At 36.2% G+C, this 24369-nt stretch overlaps 2 protein-coding genes across 2 annotated transcripts in view; both read right to left on the minus strand.

Annotated features, from left to right (window-relative positions):
• The window catches only part of LOC128231886 (tRNA (guanine-N(7)-)-methyltransferase non-catalytic subunit wdr4-like), an 85897-nt gene that overhangs the window by 13732 nt on the left and 47796 nt on the right, over window positions 1-24369 (minus strand). Inside the window, exons 5-9 of the mRNA XM_052945139.1 lie at window positions 22290-22402; window positions 18237-18294; window positions 10601-10752; window positions 8676-8889; window positions 5826-5901 (exon numbers count right to left, since the gene is read on the minus strand). Coding sequence (XP_052801099.1) covers window positions 5826-5901; window positions 8676-8889; window positions 10601-10752; window positions 18237-18294; window positions 22290-22402 — 613 coding nt within the window. The remainder of the gene's footprint in view (window positions 1-5825; window positions 5902-8675; window positions 8890-10600; window positions 10753-18236; window positions 18295-22289; window positions 22403-24369) is intronic.
• On the minus strand, window positions 913-5526 carry LOC128231887 (uncharacterized). Its single transcript, XM_052945140.1, has 6 exons — window positions 5086-5526; window positions 4613-4677; window positions 4257-4394; window positions 3930-3989; window positions 3132-3265; window positions 913-2689 (listed from the first exon to the last, which is right to left on the minus strand). Exons 1-6 carry the CDS (start codon window positions 5247-5249, stop codon window positions 2600-2602), a joined length of 651 nt encoding a protein of 216 aa, XP_052801100.1. The 5' UTR covers window positions 5250-5526; the 3' UTR covers window positions 913-2599.

Raw genomic sequence — 24369 nt, forward strand, 5'->3', positions numbered from 1 at the left:
GTATTTTAATAAAAAATAAATGACATCAGTGGTCCATTTCAATTTTTTTGGTCGGTCGGACCTGCCCAGAAGTATCATATGGAATGTTGACGTCCTATAATATGGACAGCTGACGTCCTGCATTATGGACTCTTACGTCATAAAACTGGTGAATGTTGCTGGCAAATTTCACGACATTTATCATTGGTCACAATGCAGGGAAATAATATTAAAAGTAAATCTTGTGCAGCCTTTAAGTATTTGTGATATTTTCAGATTCAACACAGCTTTGTGCCGCACCAGAGTGCTCATAGAACAAACATTTGGAATGCTGAAGAGGCGCTTCGCAGTACTGAAATACGGAATAAGAACGACACCAGACAGAGCGGCTGTTTATGTTGCCTCATGTGTAATGTTGCACAATTTTGCGTTTGAGCATGGAGATGTGTATGGACGCCAAACATACGAGGAGGATGACATGCCACAAGTGGACAACCAAGGTGTTGATGTTAATGGGCGGACCCAAAGGGATTATATTACCCAAAGGCATTTTGCTGTTTGAACAATCACCCTGTCAATCATTTGTAATTGTTGTATGTGTAGATTTTCATATTTCAGTTACTAACTATTTAAGAAATAAGCAGAAAACATCCAATTTTTATAAACTTAAATATAAGATTCTGCAATCTAATTTTTGTCAGCAGTCTTATATAACTTGTTTCCATGGATTTTCAAAAATTGGCTTGTTCCAAGATAAAAAAATAATAGTTTTCAAAACGTTCAATCTGTGAGAGTGCAGCTTTAATATCTTTGATAATACCAATTATTGAATGTAATATGCAAGGCTACTTAACAGGGATATGCATTGAAGACAACAGGGTCTTTTAGACATTAACTGGCTATATTTATCTATATATAGATGAATTGAAAAAAAAACTTTTATACTTTATGTAGCTGTAAGTCCATGTTTAACATGTTTAACAATAGGAGAAACTACATAAAACATGTGCTATACATTTAATGGCAAAAGTTTAAGTTGTGGAGATCACTTTGAACATCTATCACTGATTGTATTTCTTATTCATTAACACACAATTAATGTCAGTTTAACAAACAATTCATTATAACTATGTAACTTTACCAAATGGAAGACTGATAATAACACAACATTAACAATCAGATATTATAATGAAATGAAAAACAATATTATACAATTATGTTATCTGAATTGTTACAGATTGTTTTTGATGTTTTATGCTCTTTTGCAATAGTTTATAAGCAAAAAGTGATATTTTCAACATCATTTAAACAGTAACATTCAGTTTCATGGTGTGTATTGAGTAAAGAATGTATACTGTTTATGTCACATCACAGTTCTGTTATTGATTTGTAAAATATATCAGCATTATTTCTCATCTTTGTTTTTGTAATGGTTTGCTTAGCACAATATTGATTTTAGCAAAATTTGCTCTGCTCATTTTTACTGTAACAGTTATTTTGCACATTTTGTTCATCATAATGCATGAGTGTAATTCTTTCTGAAAATGTTGCATGAGTCCACTCGGTCAAATTTACACAATTTTTCATCAGTTGTTTTTGAGTTGTATTGAACAAAGTAAAACTTCATGAAATTATTGTAAGAAATGATATATCAACATTAATACCCCATATAATACCAATGACTAAAATAACCTAGACATTCAAGTTGAAACAATAAATGTATTACAATTTAATGTAGACTTATTTCTATTACACAAATAAGATTTTTTGATTGGAAATACTTTCCATCAAAATGATTTTAGATACATCATCAGAGAAAATACTTCTACATACTTAATAATAAAGGATAATTTCCATCTCAATAACACATGTTGTATATGTTGAAGAACAAATGAGTAGCTCAAATTGATATTACGGTAAATGATCGGTGAATGCTAAAATATTTACTATGGTCTACTTAAGACTTAGTATGAAGAAATAACTTGTTAAATGTTCATTACTTTCAAATTAAACTCAGTATCTTTCATTAAATAAATTGTTTTAGACATCTATTCATCCTTTTTGGAATATTAAAACAATATCATGGAGTGTGGTAAATATTATCTAGGAGTAAGAGTGGATCTTTAAAGCTGCACTGTCACAGTTTGAACAAGTTTTTTATTTTTTTATCTTGGAACGAGTTAATTTTTGTGAAAATCCATGGAAACCAGTTATATGAGATTCATGACAAAAATTAGATCGCATATTTTTATAATCAAGTGCAAAAATTGATGTTTTATGCATTTAAGCCATGAAATATTAATTTTTGAACAGAAATATTGAAATCAATGATCTAATTATTTTTTTGAGAGCAATCTTATATCACTTGTTTGCAGAAAAATACGCAAAAATTTGTCCTTTCCAAGACAAAACATGAAAAAGTTGTAAAAATGGTAAATGTGTGAGAGTGCAGCTTTAACAATTTATACTGCATTCAAAAAGAGATCTTATGAAAAATTGTAACTTTCATTTCGTAATCCTGGAAAAGTAATGTTGAAATCCATGTTAGCATTTCGCATGGCATTCTCCAGAACAGATTTTTTCAATTGGAAAAGTTCACGTTGTTGAGCTATTTTTAAATCTAAAAGTTCAATCTCCTTTCTTGCTCGGGAAACTTCAAGGTCATGAAGCTCCTCGGTGAGCTCAATCCTATCCATGCACTTCCTACGACCTATGAAGAAATTGCATATTTTTGTTTTTAAGTATATTTTTAGTTTTTAAGTTTATACATTTATAATGTACACAACAAAAATGCAAATATTCCTTAGCCTGGATTATAATGAAAGCAAATTTACTCTAAAAACATGCATATATTGCTGTTGATGATTTGAAAATAAAATAAGGCATTAAGACCACCAATTTTGAAAACAAATATATCTTTCAAATGCAAAAGGCAGTTAACAACTGAAATTATTATGTTTTCTTTTTTAACCAAATTTCATCTGCATCCATATTATGCCATTCATCCTTTCTTGTAAGTGTTTAATATTTATGATTTGACTGATATATATATATATATATATATATATATCCTATGTTCCTGATTTTGTGTTAAATATGAATATACCGTTGAAAATGTACTCATAGAAACATATCAAAACAATGAGTTATACAAATGGTTTCAGTTTCTTTGTATTTGTCTGCATCACTCTGGGTTCATCAGGGTGTTCATGGGACACACTTGGATGTTCAATGGCCTGAACTGACACTGTTTCTTGATGCGGGCTGATGTGCTTACTCTCTGTCACTGAAATGTTCATGCAAAATTACAGTGATGTATAAGAAAATGTGCAAAACTTACTCGCATATTAGATTATGAAAAAATTGGACAGAACATGAGTACCGAGCAGTACCACTTGTGTAGACATTGACAATTTTGACCACTTTCTTACTTTAGAAAACATTCTAACCTCCCTTTAGGATGTTATACTACATCTCAACTGGAGGCAATGGTTACATACTATAAAGAAAAACATGGTACTGTGTACAAAAACTAAACATCACTTCAATTGATATCATTCTACATGTAGAAATTGAAGATGAGAGAAGAAGGTAACTAACAAGAGCTGTCATAAGACTCGACAAACCCAAAACACAATATCAGGAAAGGTCTCTATAAACTCTTCCTATATACCAAGTTTGGTCATAATATGTAGACCCTTACTTAGGTTATTCAATACCAATTCTTTTTCTATTAATAATATTAAGTCAATTGAAGGAAGGATATTAGACTTATAAGTGAAAATCCCTAAATCCCCAGCCGACGCTGGGACGAGTAGTATAGCCCTCCTTATTCTTTAACATTGATTATAAGAAAGGTGCCATCAAAAAACAATCCTGACTATCATTTATCAAGACACACTGAACTTTAATATAAAAGGCCTCATAAAAGTAGATTATAAGACTCTTACTTGGTGCTTGTTGCACAACCAAATCTGCAACACTGCCAGCATCTTCCACAGGCTCTATCACTTAAAATAAGATTTGTTTCCCTATTAATGGTTCTTATACCTACAAAACATCATGCAATACAGTGTAAACTAGATTGTGCCATGTTAAACAATTTTTTACATTGTTCCCATTATATCATTTCACTTCCATTCTGGGAATTATTATGTTAAAAGGTAACATCTATGATTGAAGCAGTTGCACATTACCATCATTTTAACAGTATAAAAAAATGGCTGAAACATATAATTCAATTAACTGATACTTTCAGCAATTCTTCAAAGGGGTACCTCCAGATTCTATCCCTCCTGGGATCCCTATGAGTTGGGGCTTGTCCGTGAGAAATTCAAGGACAATTTCCTCTGCCAGTGTAATCTTGCCAACTGGACCGCCACCAGTGGCGATTTTTTCGTTATACTTTTTCTTGGCTAAAAGAAAAATGGATTCTTTATACTGATGTTTAAATACATAAATAATTGATTGTAAAGCTTTACTGAATTTCCACCATGATATAATTCAAAGATTTTACTCTAAGACTTTGCACATATGAAGTGTTTTGATTAGATAATAATGTATTATTAATGATGAAAATCTGTATTACCAGTATGTACCAGTGATAAGTATCAAAACATTTATTAAATTATACCTCTACTTTTCACATTCTGGAACAATTTCTTAACCTCTGCAGGTGTTGGCTTTACATTGCTTGATCTGCAATTGAAATGGCCACACTTCAGATTAATCAAAATTTTATAATGAACGGGAAATATTTTACAAGTACTTAAAATAATAAAAATAAATTAATTCCACTTCCAACATAGATTCTATATAAATACAAGCAGTCAGAAGTTCTGCAAGAAAATACTTTCCCAGAAGAGAAACATATTCAAATGAGACAAATGAGGTATTTAAAACCACCTTAAAGCAGCAGGTACATGTATGCTGTCAAAATCCTATTGCTCATAAAAGAAGTTCTTTAATACAGACTTTGCATTGATATTTATACACTTTGAGGTTAAATTGATATTAATTCCATCTCATTGCGTTAAATTTAAGATGAAAATAGCCACTGAAAGCTTAATCATTTAAGGTAACGTTTAACCAGCTTATCTAACTTACGCATTCAAGTCATCGGCCACCTTATTCCAGGCGCCCGACTTTTCTTTGAATGTGATTCCGTCGGCAAATCCTCCATATAACATGTCGTACTGTTCAATCACTAGCCGCACGGCACACAGTCGCTCTTTTTCATCCCAGGTCGTCCTTTGTTTTTCTAGCGACATTTTACATCAAACACAGCCGAAAGTCACTCAGGCGCTTGCATTGTACAGGTATCTGATTTTGACTACATCGGTAATATGCGTCTAGAAATTCTGAGCAAAGTTCAAGAACGATAACGCTTGAAAAAGTAAACAATGGCCACTTACGTTCATGCAAGTATAAATATTGCGGAATCGGACTCAGGCTCAACGTTGAGACTGAGTCAGAGACTGGTTGAAATCATGTAATATTCGACAAGCTCAGCTGAGTCTGGACTTGGACTCAGGTGCTGAGACTGAGTCCAACTTTCAGGCTCAGTCTTGTGACTGTTCGTAATCACGGCCCCAGAGCTTAACCCAAATTTGTTTTTGATGTATTGACTTTAAACTTTATATACAGATACCCTCATTAAGGAGAAGTCCAGTGAACAGAAAATATTACACTCGGTCCATTTTTTAGGCTTTTGTTATTTTTCAAATGTTATACTTTGTTGTAAGGCGAAGTTGATTCTGTTCTTAACTCGGTGAGGATATGGGAATCTGTGACTGCTCTTGTTACTTTCTGATTTACAAAAGTTGTATGCTAATTTAAGAGTTTACCTTTAAACAACTCCCATTTTGAGTTCAGACTATCAAGTTTGTTCTGATGAGTGGCCCCTAACTTCCCTGCTCCCACCTGCAAAAGAAACAGACACTGTTTCAACACAAAAATTATAAAGCTGTGAACACAAAAGTAGCCTTCATTGGAACTCATCATTTCTTGATCTAGATGCCTTGTAAGGATGGTTTCTTTGTGTAACCTTGGTTATGTGCGTGACATAACAACTTATTCTGTGGAGTATTTCTGGCAAGTTATTATTCCTTCTGAAACATCACTTTTCAATATCAGTCCAAATATAAGACTTAAATATGTATGTGTAAAATTTAACTAAGAGCACTGACAAAGTGATACATCTATGTTTGTCAAGCCAAACAGGCAACATTATACATGATGCCATCCTTAACTTTTAAGGGTTTTTTCTTGATAGTACTGTCATGTCCGTTGATGCTCCTGTTGTCATTTTCATGCCAATAGCACGATTTCATGTGCTCCGCCGTCTTAATTCATACCACTGTTGTGTCCATCGATACTCCCGTTGGCGAATTACCAAGCCCTGTTGTGTCTCTTGGTGTACCCATCATTCAAATGAATATTGCTGCCATTTCCTTGGTTTTCATGAATAGCTATGAAATAAGGCAACGGGAGCAGGGACAGCCACGTTTGAATATGGTGACACGAGCACTGATGGACACAGTAGTGACATGAAATATGAGAACAGGGACGTTGATAGACACAGCAATTCTCCCATCATCATCATCATCATCATCATCATCATCATCATCATCATCTGTGTACTTCCTTTCTTGGATATTTCCATATGTCCATTACTTCCCTTTAATCAGTGTTGTGAAAAAAAAAATGTTGACAGTGAATGGATGCTTTTATAAATCTGGTTAGCACGATGTTAAAATATTATTGTCCACATCACCATTTTGTTTCCAATGTCCTTAAATTCAAATATTTAGCTTTCAAAAGTTTCTTGAATAGCTTGAAATTTATATTGTTTTACTTTCCAAACTTAGAGATTAATTATATTTAATGGTATGTGTAGAATACAAGTTTAATGAAAGCATGTTGTGCACGTATATAGTGTTCAAAACTGTGCATCTCTTTTAAATTTGTGAACACTTTATTTATAATGATGTTCTTTGTGAACATAATAGTGTTGTTTACTGACGATTATGCGGGTTATCAACCCTGCTGAACATTGTAAAAGCGCCTGAAGATAGCCATGAGGATAACAAGGTTGCGATCAATCATGTCTATTGTCACAGTGTCAATTATGTGACTGGAGTGTTTATTACACACATTTACAATTTTCAGCCCAAAATATCATGTGCTGTGGTTATTGAAAATATTTTGGCACCAGATGAATAAAAATATGGCAAAGAAATGACAGCCAAGAAGGGCCTATTCATACTAAATTTTCAGTGGAAAGACTTCAATAGATCTTAATAAAGTTTTCAAAAATAAATTGAGTGAAGGTGTTTTTGAGGTAAAAATTTGCAAAATGCAATACTACGAGTGGTGATCCAGAATTACGTGGACTTCTAACATATTTTCTATATTTATCTTCTAAATCATTTAAAAATTCATGAATATCTTATTCAAAGTGTTCTACATAGACCATATGAATTTTAGGTATGTAAATTTAATGAGTTTTGAAAAATTACGGGTTTTAAAATAACAGAAACGCACGGTCGGCGCACCGTCTAAAATTTACGTTTACAAACTTTTTATTTATCTTTTACGACACGCTTTTCTTCCACGTTTATCTACGAAATTCCGCCAAATTACGTCACATATTACGCTGACGTCATTCTTATATACTGTTCAAATTTCTGATGTCATATCCGTTTTTAAGTCATTTTGTTCTGGGTTTATTACACGTACAGTCTGTGATACAACATGGCGTCATCAAACTTTTTAGGATCCCGAGCGGTGATAAAGTTTTGCGTTGGATTGGGGAAAACACTGGCACAGACTATGGAAATGATGGCCGAGGCGAAATTGAAGTAACTAGTGTGCCGTTCATTAGCATTCCACTGGCATTAACGTTTTAGAGAAGGGTAAGATTCCATTGAAGACAATAAGGGAAGAGGACGGAAGAAGACGAGGGCATGACGTTAATGACGTCGGTGAAGAACATCATCGACGGGGATCACCGTTTGACAGTCCGTGATGTGACGAGCGTCATCGGGGCGGGGTACGGAAGTATGCAAAGGATTTTAATGGACGATTTAGGCATACGTAAGGTTTTTGCGAGATGGGTCCTTCGGTTGTTGGACTTGGAGACCGTCGCGCATCTGCCACAGTCGCCAGATCTTGCGCCAAAGGATTGTGCCGGTATTCCCAGAAATCAAGAGTCAGCTTAGATGACATCGTTTTCATTCATTCCATCAACTGCAAGTTAATGTGCATAACGCGACATCCACGTTTTGCAGAGAGTGGTATTCGAATGTTTATACGCAGTGGATTACGCGCCATGAAAAGTGTGTCAGTTTTGGTGGGAAATACTTCGAAAAAATGTGACGCTTTATGAGCGCAACGTCACTAACGTCATAGGACTGCGCCGGTCGGGTATAACCATATGTCATTAATACATTATAATTCAGCAAAAAAAAATATGTATTGTTCTGAAAATTTCAGGAATTATTCCAAATATGTCATATGTTTTGTATGTGAATTTTCTTAGTTCTATGTGCAACGATATTAGAATTATTAAAAAAGTCCACGTATTTCTGGATCAACCCTCATACATGCAAAACAGATACAAAATTATGGTAAAAAGACATAAAATCAATGACAAAGTATTCTTCACGAAACAGCATGATAATAATCATACTCACAACAATTGAATCCTGTAGTTTTGTACATGTGTATGCCCTCACAGGGCAGGTTTCGCAGGCCTGCAGCACCCAGAGATTATGCTCCCCGTCAAAACACACATCCCAAGGTTCATGGGCACCCAGAGTAAGGCTGTCATCGGCTGCCAATGTTTGCTGCTTTAGGGATAAACCGTCTCTCCCTCCACTGATGGTGTACAGCTGGATCTTTGTGGACCTGTGTGCAAAAAAGTATGCTATCAAATTTTGTCATTCAAATTCAGTTGTATTTTTATTTGCATACATAAATTTGAAACCATTACGCTAAACAGTAGGCTATGACAAAATGTTATACCACGTTGCATAAATGATTAAAAGGATTGATGATTGTTAAGCCACAATAGAACCATCTGCACGTATAGTACTTTTTATCAAAATGACCATGTATGTATGAAATTGATAAATTCCATCTATACACTATGTGAATTTTCTCTGAATCTAAACTCCCACACAAGAGCTGTCATAATTAAGGACTGATGCGCCCGAAGAAGTAATATGCATGCATTCAGTAAGAGCTAACATCAAGCATAAAGCATATGCCAGACCCCGTGATGGTTGAACTTAAGTGTGGTGGAGTGATGAAGTAAGAAGTAGGGAAGTGGATCTTGCACACAACACATTTGCCAAGTAATTTTAAAACTCTTAAATGCATAACAAAGTTACAGCCCATACAGGACAAATCATCACGGGTGATGAACAAACTTTGGTCACATGACCACAAAAGCAAACGCAGAGGGTATATTTGACAGGAATTACTCCACACCAGGTATGTTTTCATCGATTTTTAGCCATACTCACAAGTCTGTTACAGAGACATAGCACAGAAAAGAATGTATTATTTTGTCTTTCGATCAAAGTGTTGGTCTCCATCCACACATGTATGGTTTCTGAGAACACTTCGACACAAATACTGTCCTGTGAAGCAAACGTCCGCAGCCAACATTAAAATGTAATGGATTAAGTTAATTAGCCATCCAATTGTTACAAATATGCCACCCAATTGTTACAAATATGCCACCCAATTGTTACAAATATGCCACCCGATTGTTACAAATATGCCACCCGATTGTTACAAATATGCCACCCGATTGTTACAAATATGCCACCCAATTGTTACAAATATGCCACCCAATTGTTACAAATATGCCACCCAATTGTTACAAATATGCCACCCAATTGTTACAAATATGCCACCCAATTGTTACAAATATGCCACCCAATTGTTACAAATATGCCACCCGATTGTTACAAATATGCCACCCGATTGTTACAAATATGCCACCCGATTGTTACAAATATGCCACTCGATTGTTAAAATTTGTGTCTTATGTGCTCTAGGAATGTTTTGTTCGATGTTATATGTGTAAAAAATATTCTTTTGAAGATTTTCAATTTGGCAAACAAAAGGCATTTTCTTGATGCAAATGTACGTCATCCTACTAATATAACAAACACACTTAGGCAAATCCAATTGTCTTCATATCGCTTGAAAAAAGGTCTGGGAAGAATCATTATCAATTATCTAGAATGCAGAAACACTAAATGTGAATTTTGCGATTAACTTTTACCCAGTAAAACCCAGGGAGTTACTGAGGAAAATGGAATGTCGTTAACTGTAAAATTACAAATGTTATAATTCTTTTAAAATCCTATTGACTTGCTTTAAGGAAGGTGAGCAACCAACCATTAAAAAACTCAAAATGATACTTTTATTTATTCCCATTTCAAAATCAATCACATATTTATTTTATCCCCATAATACCGGACATCAAATTATTTTTATTTCAAGCAGTATTAAAATCATCATTTATAAGGGAAGTAAGCAACTGACATTCATTATCTTAAAACTTCAGGTATTTCCTCCCTTGGACTGACAAAATATCTCATACTTAAAACGCAGAACAGCTATTGTAGAGAGTGCTGCATCGTACACGAGTCTCTTTACCCCGAGTGGCTCGCTGTGTGTGTCAGTCTGTACATCACTCTCAAACGAGTCATACAGCAGATTCCCATCAATATCCCAGAATGCCAACCTGTCATCCTGAAAAAATAGTTACATCATTAAAGTCACAGTCAGAATTACACAATTTTAGATCCCCTACTTCATTGTTAAAGACGACTGTCCTCTTCCTTTCCAAACAGAATTCATTGAACTTTATTTGAAACCTGGGCATTTGACAAAATGAGGAATGTCAACAGATATAATTCTCCATTTTATATTTAAACTAGGAGCCAAATGGCGACATGTCGAGGTTGTTGAAAGAGCCTTTGACACAGACATAATGCTCTTCCATGAAATTGCAACACTGAACAACATGGTTCTGAATAATACGTATTCCTGCGAAACTACTCGTGTGGTACCTCTATGGAAAGTTTTTTGAAAATCCTATACTGCATGGTAAAGATACAGCCTGGATAAGGCTCAAACCAGACCAGTCCTATCAAAAGTACTCATTTTGACATCTAACCAGTCCTATCAAAAGTACTCACTTAATCTTTCATGCGCAGACCTGGGTCAGCCTCATCATGGTGAACCTTCATGACAAGTTTTTTAAAAATCCTACAATGCATGCTCAAGATACAGCCCCGACAAGTATTTATTCAACCTTTGACTTCTAACCTTGACCTTTGAGGTACAGACCTGGGTCTTGTGTGTGACAAGCCGCCTCATCATGTACCTTCATGGCAAGTTTTTTAAAAATCCTTTAATGCATGATGAAAATACAACATGGACAAATTAGTCCAAACTGACACACACACACGCACGCACACACGCTCATGGAACTACCATTGTGACAACTATGATTCCCTCACCACAACATGGCTCCACAAAAATGAAATGAAATAATTTAAAAAAAGTTTTTTTTTATTCTTTCTTTTTGCAATATTTGATAACCAGGCATTAAAGAAGAGTCATGTATGAAATTGCTGGTCATTCAAACAATGTCACTGGTAATCCTGATATCAGTCACTGTGCATGTCTTAAACTATCATTGGCCATGAGTGAGGCCAACAATCTGCCATGTTATTTCAAGCCTCTTCATGCTGGAAATCCCAGTCTAGTCTGGTTCCCTGCCTACTGATATTTCATATATATTTCCCAGTCTAGACACAACCATGTTTGTGCACCTTCATGTAAGACTTAGACCTATCCAATAGAAGTTGCAAACATATGATTTTTATCAATTATTTCCAAATAATCCCTTTACATGTTCAGCACATGAATGAACTGGCCACAAAATGCTACCAATCAACAGACAATATCACCAACTTACTGTATGGAACATTTTTTTTTTTTTTAAATATTGAACACAAATAGATACCTTGATTTTTATAATGTGAATTTAAAAATGAATGTAAATTAAATTGATTGAAAGGGTACAACTTAGCCGAGTACTCCACAAGGGTATAACATTTACCTACCAATACCGATTACTGTAGTGGGCAGGTCTCTTAACAGTGAATCATTTTGAGTTTGAAAAATTGTCATTTCTATCAACATAATAAAGAAGTTCACTCATGCCATAAAATGCTTAATTTACCGTTAATTAATTGCTATGTTAGAGATAAAAATCTTGTGTTTGACAGTGGGAATTGTAATCAGCTGAGGGAGAAAAAGATATCCCTGGCAAACTGGGAGACACAAACGTTAATTAAATAGCCAGCTTCCCAGATACCATCTCATCTCAATGCTTTAGGAAAGACAGAAAATAAGAAACCCTGTGCCACTGGCAACAGATGGCGCAACACAATATGCTTGCTGTTTATTATAGGTCTAAATATAGTCTATAAATGCTCTTTTCTTTTGAAACATAATTATATAACCATTACATTTGTGTAAACAATAGATATAAATCACAAAAAAACAATTATGTTCACTGAAAGATTGCACAGCTATGTAATAGAGGGTTATATTATTATACATCATATAGTTTTAACTGTCTGCTAAAGAGATGTATATAGTGAGAAAACATTGAGCTTTGCACTCAGATGGTAAACCAATTATTGACGTCTGAAAATAGTAATGAACGAAAAGGTTTATTATCCTTATAATATTTCTGGTTCAGATGGTACAATGAAAAGTAACATGATAAGAGGGCTGTCCCACTAAATTGTTGACTTTGGTTATAACTAAAAAATACATAAGTGTTCTAAAAATTCTCATACATTTAATCTACAACTGCAAAAAAACCCTCGAAGTTACATTGAAAAATAACATGAAATTAAAGTTCTACAAAACATTTAACAATACCATGTTCACAGGAGCATCTACATGCCTATGTCATAATTGCACCAGTAAATGTAATATTGCCACATATTGAGGTCTATTACACAAGTTTGATAAATGTTTATGACCAACGTTCTAATGTGCGGTTGAAATGTGTTATCGCATGACTGATCTCAGTTCTGGATCACATGGCTGGTCTCAGTTCTGTATCGCATGGCTGATCTCAGTTCTGTATCATACGGCTGATCTCAGTTCTGTATCCTACGACTGATCTCAGTTCTGTATCGCATGGCAGATCTCAGATCTGTATCCTATGGCTGATCTCAGTTCTGTATCGTATGGCTGATCTCAGTTCTGTATCGCATGGCTGATCTCATTTCTGTATGGCATGGCTGATTTCAGTTCTATATCACATGGCTGATCTCCAGCATGGCTGATCTCAGTTCTGTATCGCATGGCTGATCTCAGGCATGGCTGATCTCAGTTCTATATCACATGGCTGATCTCAGTTCTGTATCGCATGGCTGATCTCAGGGATGGCTGATCTCAGTTCTGTATCGCATGGCTGATCTCAGTTCTGTATCGCATGGCTGATCTCAGTTCTGTATCGTATGGCTGATCTCAGTTTTTTTTATCACATGGCTGATGTCAGTTTTGTATCGCATGGCTGGAATCAGTTCTGTATCGTAGGCTGATCTCAGTTCTGTATTGCATGGCTGATCTCAGTTCTGTATCGCATGGCTGATCTCAGTTCTGTATCGTATGGCTGGACTCAGTTCTCTTTCACATGGCTGATCTCACTTTTGTATCGCATGGCTGATCTCAGTTCTATATTGCATGGCTGATCTCAGTTCTGTATCCCATGGCTGATCTCAGTTCTGTATCACATGGCTGATCTCAGTTCTGTATCACAAGGCTGATCTCAGTTCTGTATTGCATAGCTGATCTCAGTTCTGTATCTCATGGGCTGATCTCAGTTCTGAATTGCATGTCTGATCTCAGTTATGGATCACATGGCTGATCTCAGTTCTGTATCGCATGGCTGATCTCAGTTCTGTATCGCTCAGTTCTGTGTTGTTTGGCTGATCTCAGTTCTGTATCGCATGGCTGATCTCAGTTCTGTATCGTATGGCTGATCTCAGTTCTGTATCGCATGGCTGATCTCATTTCTGTATGGCATGGCTGATTTCAGTTCTATATCACATGGCTGATCTCAAGCATGGCTGATCTCAGTTCTGTATCGCATGGCTGATCTCAGGCATGGCTGATCTCAGTTCTATATCACATGGCTGATCTCAGTTCTGTATCGCATGGCTGATCTCAGGGATGGCTGATCTCAGTTCTGTATCGCATGGCTGATCTCAGTTCTGTATCGCATGGCTGATCTCAGTTCTGTATCGTATGGCTGATCTCAGTTTTTTTTATCACATGGCTGATGTCAGTTTTGTATCGCATGGCTGGAATCAGTTCTGTATCGTAGGCTGATCTCAGTTCTGTATTGCATGGCTGATCTCAGTTCTGTATCGCATGGCTGATCTCAGTTCTGTATCGTATGGCTGGACTCAGTTCTCTTTCACATGGCTGATCTCACTTTTGTATCGCATGGCTGATCTCAGTTCTATATTGCATGGCTGATCTCAGTTCTGTATCCCATGGCTGATCTCAGTTCTGTATCACATGGCTGATCTCAGTTCTGTATCACAAGGCTGATCTCAGTTCTGTATTGCATAGCTGATCTCAGTTCTGTATCTCATGGGCTGATCTCAGTTCTGAATTGCATGTCTGATCTCAGTTATGGATCACATGGCTGATCTCAGTTCTGTATCGCATGGCTGATCTCAGTTCTGTATCGCATTGCTGATCTCAGTTCTGTGTTGTTTGGCTGATCTCAGTTCTGTATCGCATGGCTGATCTCAGTTCTGTATCGCATGTCTGATCTCAGTACTGTATCGCATGGCTGGTCTCAGTTCTGTATCTTACGGCTGATCTCAGTTCTGTATCCTATGGCTGATCTCAGTTCTGTATCCTATGGCTGATTTCAGTTCTGTATCCTATGGCTGACCTCAGTTCTGTATCACATGGCTGATCTCAGTTCTGTATCGTATGGCCTGACTCAGTTCTGTATCGCATGGCTGATTTCAGTTCTGTAGCGCACGGCTGATCTCAGTTCAGTATCGCATGGCTGATCTCAGTTCTGTATTGCATGTCTTATCTCAGTTCTGTATCGCATGGCTGATCTCAGTTCTGTATCTTACGGCTGATCTCAGTTCTGTATCGCATGGCTGATCTCAGTTCTGTATTGTACAACTGATCGCAGAGATCTATCACTTAATCTGATGCCACATAAATACCTCTTTGCAAAACATGCAATATCGAGTGGAGCCAGATCCAGTGAAAATGGTGGAGGAAGGCACGCTGGAATCCTAACACATCAATTTCAAGTTCAGAGTTCCCAGCAGTATTGCTTGGGGCATTGTCCTGATGAAACACTATATTCTCTTTTTAATAAGCCATGTCTGGGCACTTCTTCTGCAACGCATGCATGAGATCCTTTGGCTTTTTAGGTGGAAGACATTTGGCGTGCTTCCAACCATTTAAGCTTGTTTGCTCTCTGGCACAAAGTAGTGGACCAAGGTCTCATCTATAATCAGTGAGTGGTAGGATGGACCTCTTCCGCTCTTTCGAAAGAACGTTCTTGATGCACTGTCTCGTACCTGCATCTCTTCCACTGTAAGAAGTCTCGAGACCCATTTCACACTCATGGGCGACATCATCAAGTCTGATGTAAGGATGGGATATGCTGTAGACTTGCATACACCAGTTATCTCTGCCACTTCTCGAACAATACATCGTCCAACACAATGGTGATGAAGTCCTGCATGGTTATACTGGTCTGTCAGCCTTGTACAGCAGCAGCCAACTAGGTGCATTATCCATATGAGTGCCATTATATCTACAATGCCATTTAATAACAAGAGTATAACACTATGTGATGAATGCCCCTACTGTGACATTGACATCTGAACATACCACCCATACTTGACAACCTACACTCTTATGTCCTAATATGCAGCATTCCATTGTGAATAAAAACCAAAGTGTGACCTTGACCTTAGAGGAAGGGACACGGGTCTTGCAGACGACACATCGTCTTGATATGTCGAACACATCTGGCAAGTTATTTAGAATATGTCCATACTAGAGAAATTTACTGGCCGGACACGACAATCTATACTCTATGTTCTTATATGCAGCATTCCATTGTAAATAAACACTTAAGTGTGACCTTGACCTAAGAGGTTGGGACACAGGTCTTGCACGCGACACGTCGTCTTGGTATGTCGAACACATGTAGAAAGTTATTTTAAAATATGTCCATACAAGGGAAAGTAACAGCCCGGACACGACAAAGTATACTCTATGTCCTTATTTGCAGCATTCCATTGTATGCTTTAAAATATGCCCATACAAGAGAAAGTTACAGACCGGATATGAAAACCTATACACTATGGCCTTATATGCAGCATTCCATTGTGAATAAACACTTAAGTGTGACCTTGACCTTAGAGGTTGGGACACAGGTCTTGCACGAGACACGTCGTCTTGGTATGTCGAACACATGTAGCAAGTTATTTTAAAATATGTCCATACTAGAGAAAGTTACAGCCCGGACACGACAAAGTATACTCTATGTCCTTATTTGCAGCATTCCATTGTGAATAAACACCTAAGTGTGACCTTGACCTTAGAGGGAGGGACACATGTCTTCCACACGACATGTCCTCTTGATATGTCGAACACATGTGGCTAGTTATTTTAAAATATGTTCATACAAGAGAAAGTTACAGACTGGACACGACAACTTATACTCTATGTCCTTATATGCAGCATTCCATTGTGAATAAACATCTAAGTGTGACCTTGACCTTAGAGGTAGGGACACAGGTCTTGCACGCCACACGTCGTCTTGGTATGTCGAACACATGTGGCAAGTTATTTAAAATATGTCCATACAAGAGAAAATTACAGACCTGATATGACAACCTATACTCTATTTCCTTCAATGCAGCATTCCATTGTGAATAAACACCTAAGTGTGAACTTGACCTTAGAGGGAGGGACGAGGGTCTTGCACGTGACACATCGTCTTGGTATGTCGAACACATGTGGCAAGTTATTGTAAAATATGTCCATACAAGAGAAAGTTACAGGCCTGACAGGACAACCTATACCCTATGTACTTATATGCAGCATTCCATTGTGAATAAACACCTAAGTGTGACCTTCACCTTAGAGGTAGGGACACATGTCTTGCACACGACATGTCTTCTTGATATGTCGAACACATGTGGCAAGTTATTTTAAAATATGTCCATACAAGAGAAAGTTACAGCCCGAACACGACAACCTATACTCTATGTCCTTATATGCAGCATTCCATTGTGAATAAACACCTAAGTGTGACACCTTGACCTTAGAGGTAGGGACACGGGTCTTGCATGCGACACATTGTCTTGTTATGTCGAACAATGTGCAAAGTTTTTTTAAAATATGTCCATACAAGAGAAAGTTACAGGCCAGACACGACAACCTAGCTATACTCTATGTCCTTATATGCAGCATTCCATTGTGAATAAACACTGAGTGTGACCTTGACCTTAGAGGTAAGAACACGGGTCTTGCACGCTACACATCGTCTTGGTATGTTGAACACATCTGGCAGTTATTTTAAAATCTGTCCATACAAGATAAAGTTACAGCCCGGACACGAGTTATTGAGCCGGACGGATGGACGGACGGACGGATGGTGCGATTCTAATATGCCCACCTTCGGGGCCATAACACAAGTCCTCTGTAAACATTTTGTATCCTTGTGTAAATATTGTCTGCGGAAACATGTTGATAGGCGTCATTCCTGATTGTACAGCTGTTCTGCGCGCCACTGCCTCATCTGACATGGCCATTTTATGCTTTACATAATTTGCTTCATGTTATATTACGTTGCATATTGTTGTGAAGAATGACGTCAACAGTCAAATACAACATGATGAGGTCATAATAATGGTGCCTCCACAAGATGATGTTTCTTCCAGAAAAATACACATATGATAAGAACACTTTAATCAAAATGCATCGATTTTTATCCATTGTTTTTTTTATTTGTTTTACATCGGTCTTTTTACATGCAGCATATTTTCTGATGTGACTTTTAATGAAATATTAATAAACAAAGTGTAAGATTTAGAAGGACAGTCCTCATATTGTGTCCATTACAAGGCCTGTTATTTTGAACGTACCCCAGATCCGGACACAAGGAGATCCCGGTCCTCTAGGTACAGCAGCTGGCTAACATACCTGTAACATAACACTCACTCAGTCAAAGAATTCAGGTATACATTACACACTTAGTTTAAAGTAAAGGAGAGATTAATTTTTATTGCAACTATGAAAGAGTACTACTGCAAATAAACTTAGCACTTGTTCAAATCGAGATCTAGCTCTGATAGCAAAGTCTGGTTATATTGCCAAAACAAGAATAGTCACAACCAACAATTTTGACATTACACTTTAAGGCACTGAGACACTTTGGCATTCACAGTTTTGTCAGTTGTTGGCTGTCAATCATATTAGTGGCACACCAAAATGCCATTAATATCAGTTTCAGCGGTTTCTTAGGCGATACTTTAATATCGATTACTGTTGTTCTGACAATTGGGTATTCGGGTTGGAGTAAAAGCCACCTCAATTCAATGCAAACATTTATATTTGAAAATAGTAGTAACATAAGCTCTGATGAGCTAACATAGCAAAGAACATAATTTTTATCATATAGTTTCAAAACCTTCTCTTTACATGTCATTAAGAACCTTCATCATTAATGGGCGATAATAGGAATGTTACAGTATATCTAAATGACAAGTGCCTGATTGTGTTCCAAAATGTATTCTCTATATTGAGAATGCTACTTCTGACTGATATTTTGTTTAAGTCTAAGTATTGCACATAATTTACAGTCGTTTAACTATCAAGTCAGTCCAATACCTGCAATCAGAGAGAAAAAATATAATGAATATCTCGGAGAGAAATATTTTCTGCTGGACTCAAACTTTGCTTTCTTCCGGTCTGTTGCAATATGGATTCCTTGAATTTCATGAATATCTCAGAGACTAAATATTTCTTCCTGGACTAGAACTTTACCTACATCCAACGGTCAAGTGCTTTGAACTGAATTTCAAGGAAATTCATGGATTTTGTAAACGTGAATTGCTAGAAAAGGCATTTTTTTCCAATCTAAAGTTTGCCTTTTTACATAAACCCTCTGATCCAGAGTCCTATGAGGGTCAGACATAAGAATCAAGTACTCAACTTGCCGAGGGATTTGTCAAACAAGAACCGTCACAGGAATGGGACAAATGTCCCTGAAAGGTTGTGTTGGACAGATAACCATATGAATTTGGGTCATGTGATAGCCTCTACCTTCCCATGCAGTTTGGAAATATTGATTGCTAAAATTGTTAAAGTCCATAAAGTATGAACACAAATATGATAAATCACTGCAAGATGGAGTGGATGTCAACTTGTGCCTGTTGTACTTTTAAATGAGTTTATTGGGCATTATTTATGTATGTTTGTGAACACTATACATAATGTTAAGAGAATTTTTTAATGAAAACCCATAAAAATAGTGTATTAAGGCCAAGCATTCATCATTTAATATTTACACCTCAACTTCCATTACTTAAATGAGCTGCTTTTGGGCAATTGGGGCTATCATCCGATGAAAGCAACATCTTCGGATATGTTCGGATCGCAATTCATCGCATAACAATTTACATGATTCTTTTTTATCTTGTTGTTGTTTGTGTTGTGTCATCAGGTCCCATAAAAATCAATCAACATTTCAGAAAGTGTTATATGTTAAATGTATTGTTGTTGTTAAGGTTCTTGCCAATGATGCCGATGATGATTACACCTTGAAGGCTATGATATTACCTCAACATTTTGTCTTCCAAATACATACAAACTATTTTAAGGTATTTGGTCACTCTACGCATGTTTCCTTCTAGCACATGTTTACTGGTGACCAACATACTACTAATAGGTAGAAAATATTTTATGGATAACTAGAAGGGTAAATGCTTTAAGAATTTAACACCATATGTTGATATATTTCCTTGTTTTAAAATATTTTTTTAAGCTGTTGTAGCATGTATTTCCTATTATTCAATTATACTGTAACTTAAAAACTCAACTAGCAGCATTGCCCAAGCTGACTGACGTTGTAACAATTTTTATGTCACTTCAAATAACCCCACATTGTTATAATGCATGCATAATTCTATAAAGCCTTTCCAATAAATTACAATTTACATCAGAATAACCATTTACAAAAAGTTGTAATTGGAATAAAAACCTCAGATGCCTGAGCAACTTATTTTGCATTTTATCCTTATGCTAGTTTGTCAGTGAAACGCCCACAATTTCAAACTTGTCACAATTATGAAACAGCTCTGAGAGGGGTTTGGGATATTTACCTTTGATGTCATTGTTGGAAAGTTAATAGCAATGCATGACAGTGACATCAATCAAGTTCAAAAACCAAAAATTATAACTAATGAGTGTGACCTTGACCTTTGACCTACAGACATGAGTCTTGCAAGTGACAACATGTCTGATTAACATGAACAGTTGTGCCAAGTCCTCCAATGCATGGCCAAGTTACAGACTCAACAAGCCAAAATACAAGGAATTTTGACCGATGGCCTTATATGTGACCTTGGTCTTTGACCTACACACTTATGTCTTACAGGTGACACATGGTGAACATTTGTGCCAAGTCATTTTAAAATCTCCCTATACATGACAAAATTACAGCCCACACAAACCAACATAAAAGGAGTATTGACAATGGCCCTTTAGTGTCACCTAGTCCTTTGACCTAGAAACAGGGGTCATGCATGTGAAACACATCTGCTTATGGAGCACATGTCTGCCTATTTTGCCTATTTTAATATTTAACAAGAAACGCCGCAATGCCACAAAACCAGGTTTAAAGGGAAAGGTTAATCAATTAATAAAGATGATTATATTACTTTGTCATGGCACATATAGATATAGTTATCATCGGTGAATTAAGTAAATCATCAATCTCTGGTGCTGGAAAATGAAAATGATTTAAAAGAAACTTGTTTACAAATATTTGGATTTTGAGAGATTGACCTTAGGGACCCCAAATGCAATCCCATGTAAGGTTCAATAAACTCTTCCTTTATACCCAGTTGGGTCAAGATATGTCAACCCTTACTAAAGTTATTCAGTTTCAACCGTTGTTCTATTTTTAGTAACAGTGACCTTGACCTTGACCCTAGGGACCCCAAACACAATCCCATGAAAGGTCTCCATAAATTCTTCTTTTATACCAAGATGGGTCAAGATATGTCAACCCTAACTAAAGTTATCAGTTTCAACCATTTTTCTATTTTAGTAACAGTGACCTTGACCCTAGGGACCCCAAACGCAATCCCATGAAAGGTCTCCATAAACTCTTCCTTTATACCGAGATGGGTCAAGATACGTCAACCCTAATTAAAGTTATTCAGTTTCAACTGGTTTTTTTATTTTTTGTAACAGTAACCTTGAACTTGACCCTAGGGACCTCAAACACAATCCCATGAAAGGTCTCCATAAACTTTTCCTTTATACCAAGTTGAGTCAAGATATGTAAACCCTAACTAAAGTTATTCAGTTTCATAGGTGAGTTTGATGCTGCCCGGCTGCCTGCCCGAACAACAACGTTCGTCATTCTAATAACCAAGTTTCACTATGTGAAAACCTGGTTAAAAATCCCTTAATGCATGACCAAATTACAACTTTGATAAGCCAAAATTGGACAAAGGAAGGCACAGACAAATGGACTGACAAACAGTCACATACACTGAACCGCCATTGTAAAAACTAAGTGGCCTGACAATAAAATATTTGATTACACTACTTATGAGCTGTTAAATATATGTGTAAAATTTCAATGTAATATAACAATGTGTCCAGAACAGAAAGATTGGCCCTCGTATGTGCTATCCATTCATCCATGGCCATCAAAACATTCATCCAGTCTGATCATGTTGCAGAAAGTCTGAGACTGTTTTTATAAGAATTCATTCAGGACACTTTGTATGAGCATGAGCATTTCATAGATATGATGAAATAAAGAGTTTTTTTTATCAAACCTACAAAACCTACATGGAACCAAACAATTTCAATATTGCAACAATGAGGAGGTATATTTCGATTGTTGTGTTACCAGAAAGTATAGTCAGCAAGATATAAGAGTTACTGGTGTGAATACATACTCTGTGTGGTAGAGGCAGTAGCTGCGGATGTTGTATGAGTTGGGGTAGCAGCTGATACGCACCTTCTCGTCTCGATCACATGTAACTATATACTCATCACCCCCAACAAAGCACTGAAACACACAGTAACGTTGTTTCTTAAACAATGCAGGTGAACGTTATGTGCTCATTTATGTATTTCATAAACTTGAAAAAATAAGTTTTAACTATATGAAACACTATACTTTTTTTTTAGAAAATTAGTTTAAATAGGCCTTTCTTTCAGTCATCTCCTTGCCTTAATTTGTTTTATCCTGTGTCAAATACTTCAATAGTCACGGAGCTGAAAATTTCGGGCCAATTATTGTTAATTTGACTATGGTTATCTGTACTTGATTCATACATTGTGTAAAAAACATGCAAGTTGCAGGATTGGCACTGCGGCATGATTGATCACAACAGCTTGATAGTCGTGACTTTCCCACAATTTTACAATGTTCCGCTTGGTTGATTAATTTCTCAGTAAACAACTCTTCTATGTTCACAAAATAGATCATTATAAATCAATGTGCGAAATAAAGTGCTTACAAATATAAAAGAAATCAGCAGTAATTTGAAATTGAAGTAATTACATAGAAAGCTCAAAATCAGACATTCATGAACATCAGAAACAAAATGGTTATACAAACAACATCCTTTAGCCTGGTGCTAAAACAGATGAATATATGCTTCCAGTTACTGTCAACATATAGATTTTTCACAATTGGAAGGGGTGTAACTGACATATAGAATAACAAAAAAAATGGCAAAGTACACTGACCATGCTGACAGGTGCAATGACAAATACATCAATGGTTAAATTAAAGATTGGGGCCTTTGAAAAAATATAGAAATATCAGTGGGAATATATGTGGACTACATAGCTATAATGAAACGATGAATTGATTATTGAGTACGATCTATAAATCGTCATTGACAATGTCATGTCAGTGGGAATATATGTGGACTACATAGCTATAATGAAACGATGAATTGATTATTGAGTACGATCTATAAATCGTCATTGACAATGTCATGTCAGTGGGAATATATGTGGACTACATAGCTATAATGAAACGATGAATTGATTATTGAGTACGATCTATAAATCGTCATTGACAATGTCATGTCAGTGGGAATATATGTGGACTACATAGCTATAATGAAACGATGAATTGATTATTGAGTACGATCTATAAATCGTCATTGACAATGTCATGTCAGTGGGAATATATGTGGACTACATAGCAATGATGAAACGATGAATTGATTATTGAGTACGATCTATAAATCGTCATTGACAATGTCATGTCAGTGGGAATATATGTGGACTACATAGCTATGATGAAACCATGAATTGATTATTGAGTACGATCTATAAATCGTCATTGACAATGTCATGTCAGTGGGAATATATGTGGACTACATAGCTATGATGAAGCGATGAATTGATCATTGAGTACGACCTATAAATCGTCATTGACAATGTCATGTCAGTGGGAATATATGTGGACTACATAGCAATGATGAAACGATGAATTGATCATTGAGTACGATCTATAAATCGTCATTGACAACGTCATGTCAGTGGGAATATATGTGGACTACATAGCTATGATGAAACGATGAATTGATCATTGAGTACGATCTATAAATCGTCATTGACAACGTCGTTGAGGTCATGTTTTTACACAATGGTGGTGAATGAAAACACTTTGGCTCAAATCATTACAAATTCTCCCAAAATTACAAATTGTGGTTAATTGTTTGTTTATTTCATAAAATATTTTGTAATAGTTTGTCACCATTATGTAGTTGGTCCGGTCTCATCTGCAAATCTCGAGATCAACCGGCTCAATGCATTGTGTTCATGAAACGTTGTTTTTTTTATATCATTTGAATTTTATGTAAATAACTTTTTTGGAACAGTTTTATGAATGAAGAATTTTTTTTGGGAATTTTCAATATGACAGGTTACTGAAAGTTAACTACTTTTAAATATTCTTTTACATGAATAAAATGCTAAGATAACTTACTTGATGCGGTGTTCATCAGTTTGCAG

The sequence above is a fragment of the Mya arenaria genome, chromosome 4 (genome assembly GCF_026914265.1).
Source record: "Mya arenaria isolate MELC-2E11 chromosome 4, ASM2691426v1".
Classification (NCBI taxonomy): domain Eukaryota; kingdom Metazoa; phylum Mollusca; class Bivalvia; order Myida; family Myidae; genus Mya; species Mya arenaria.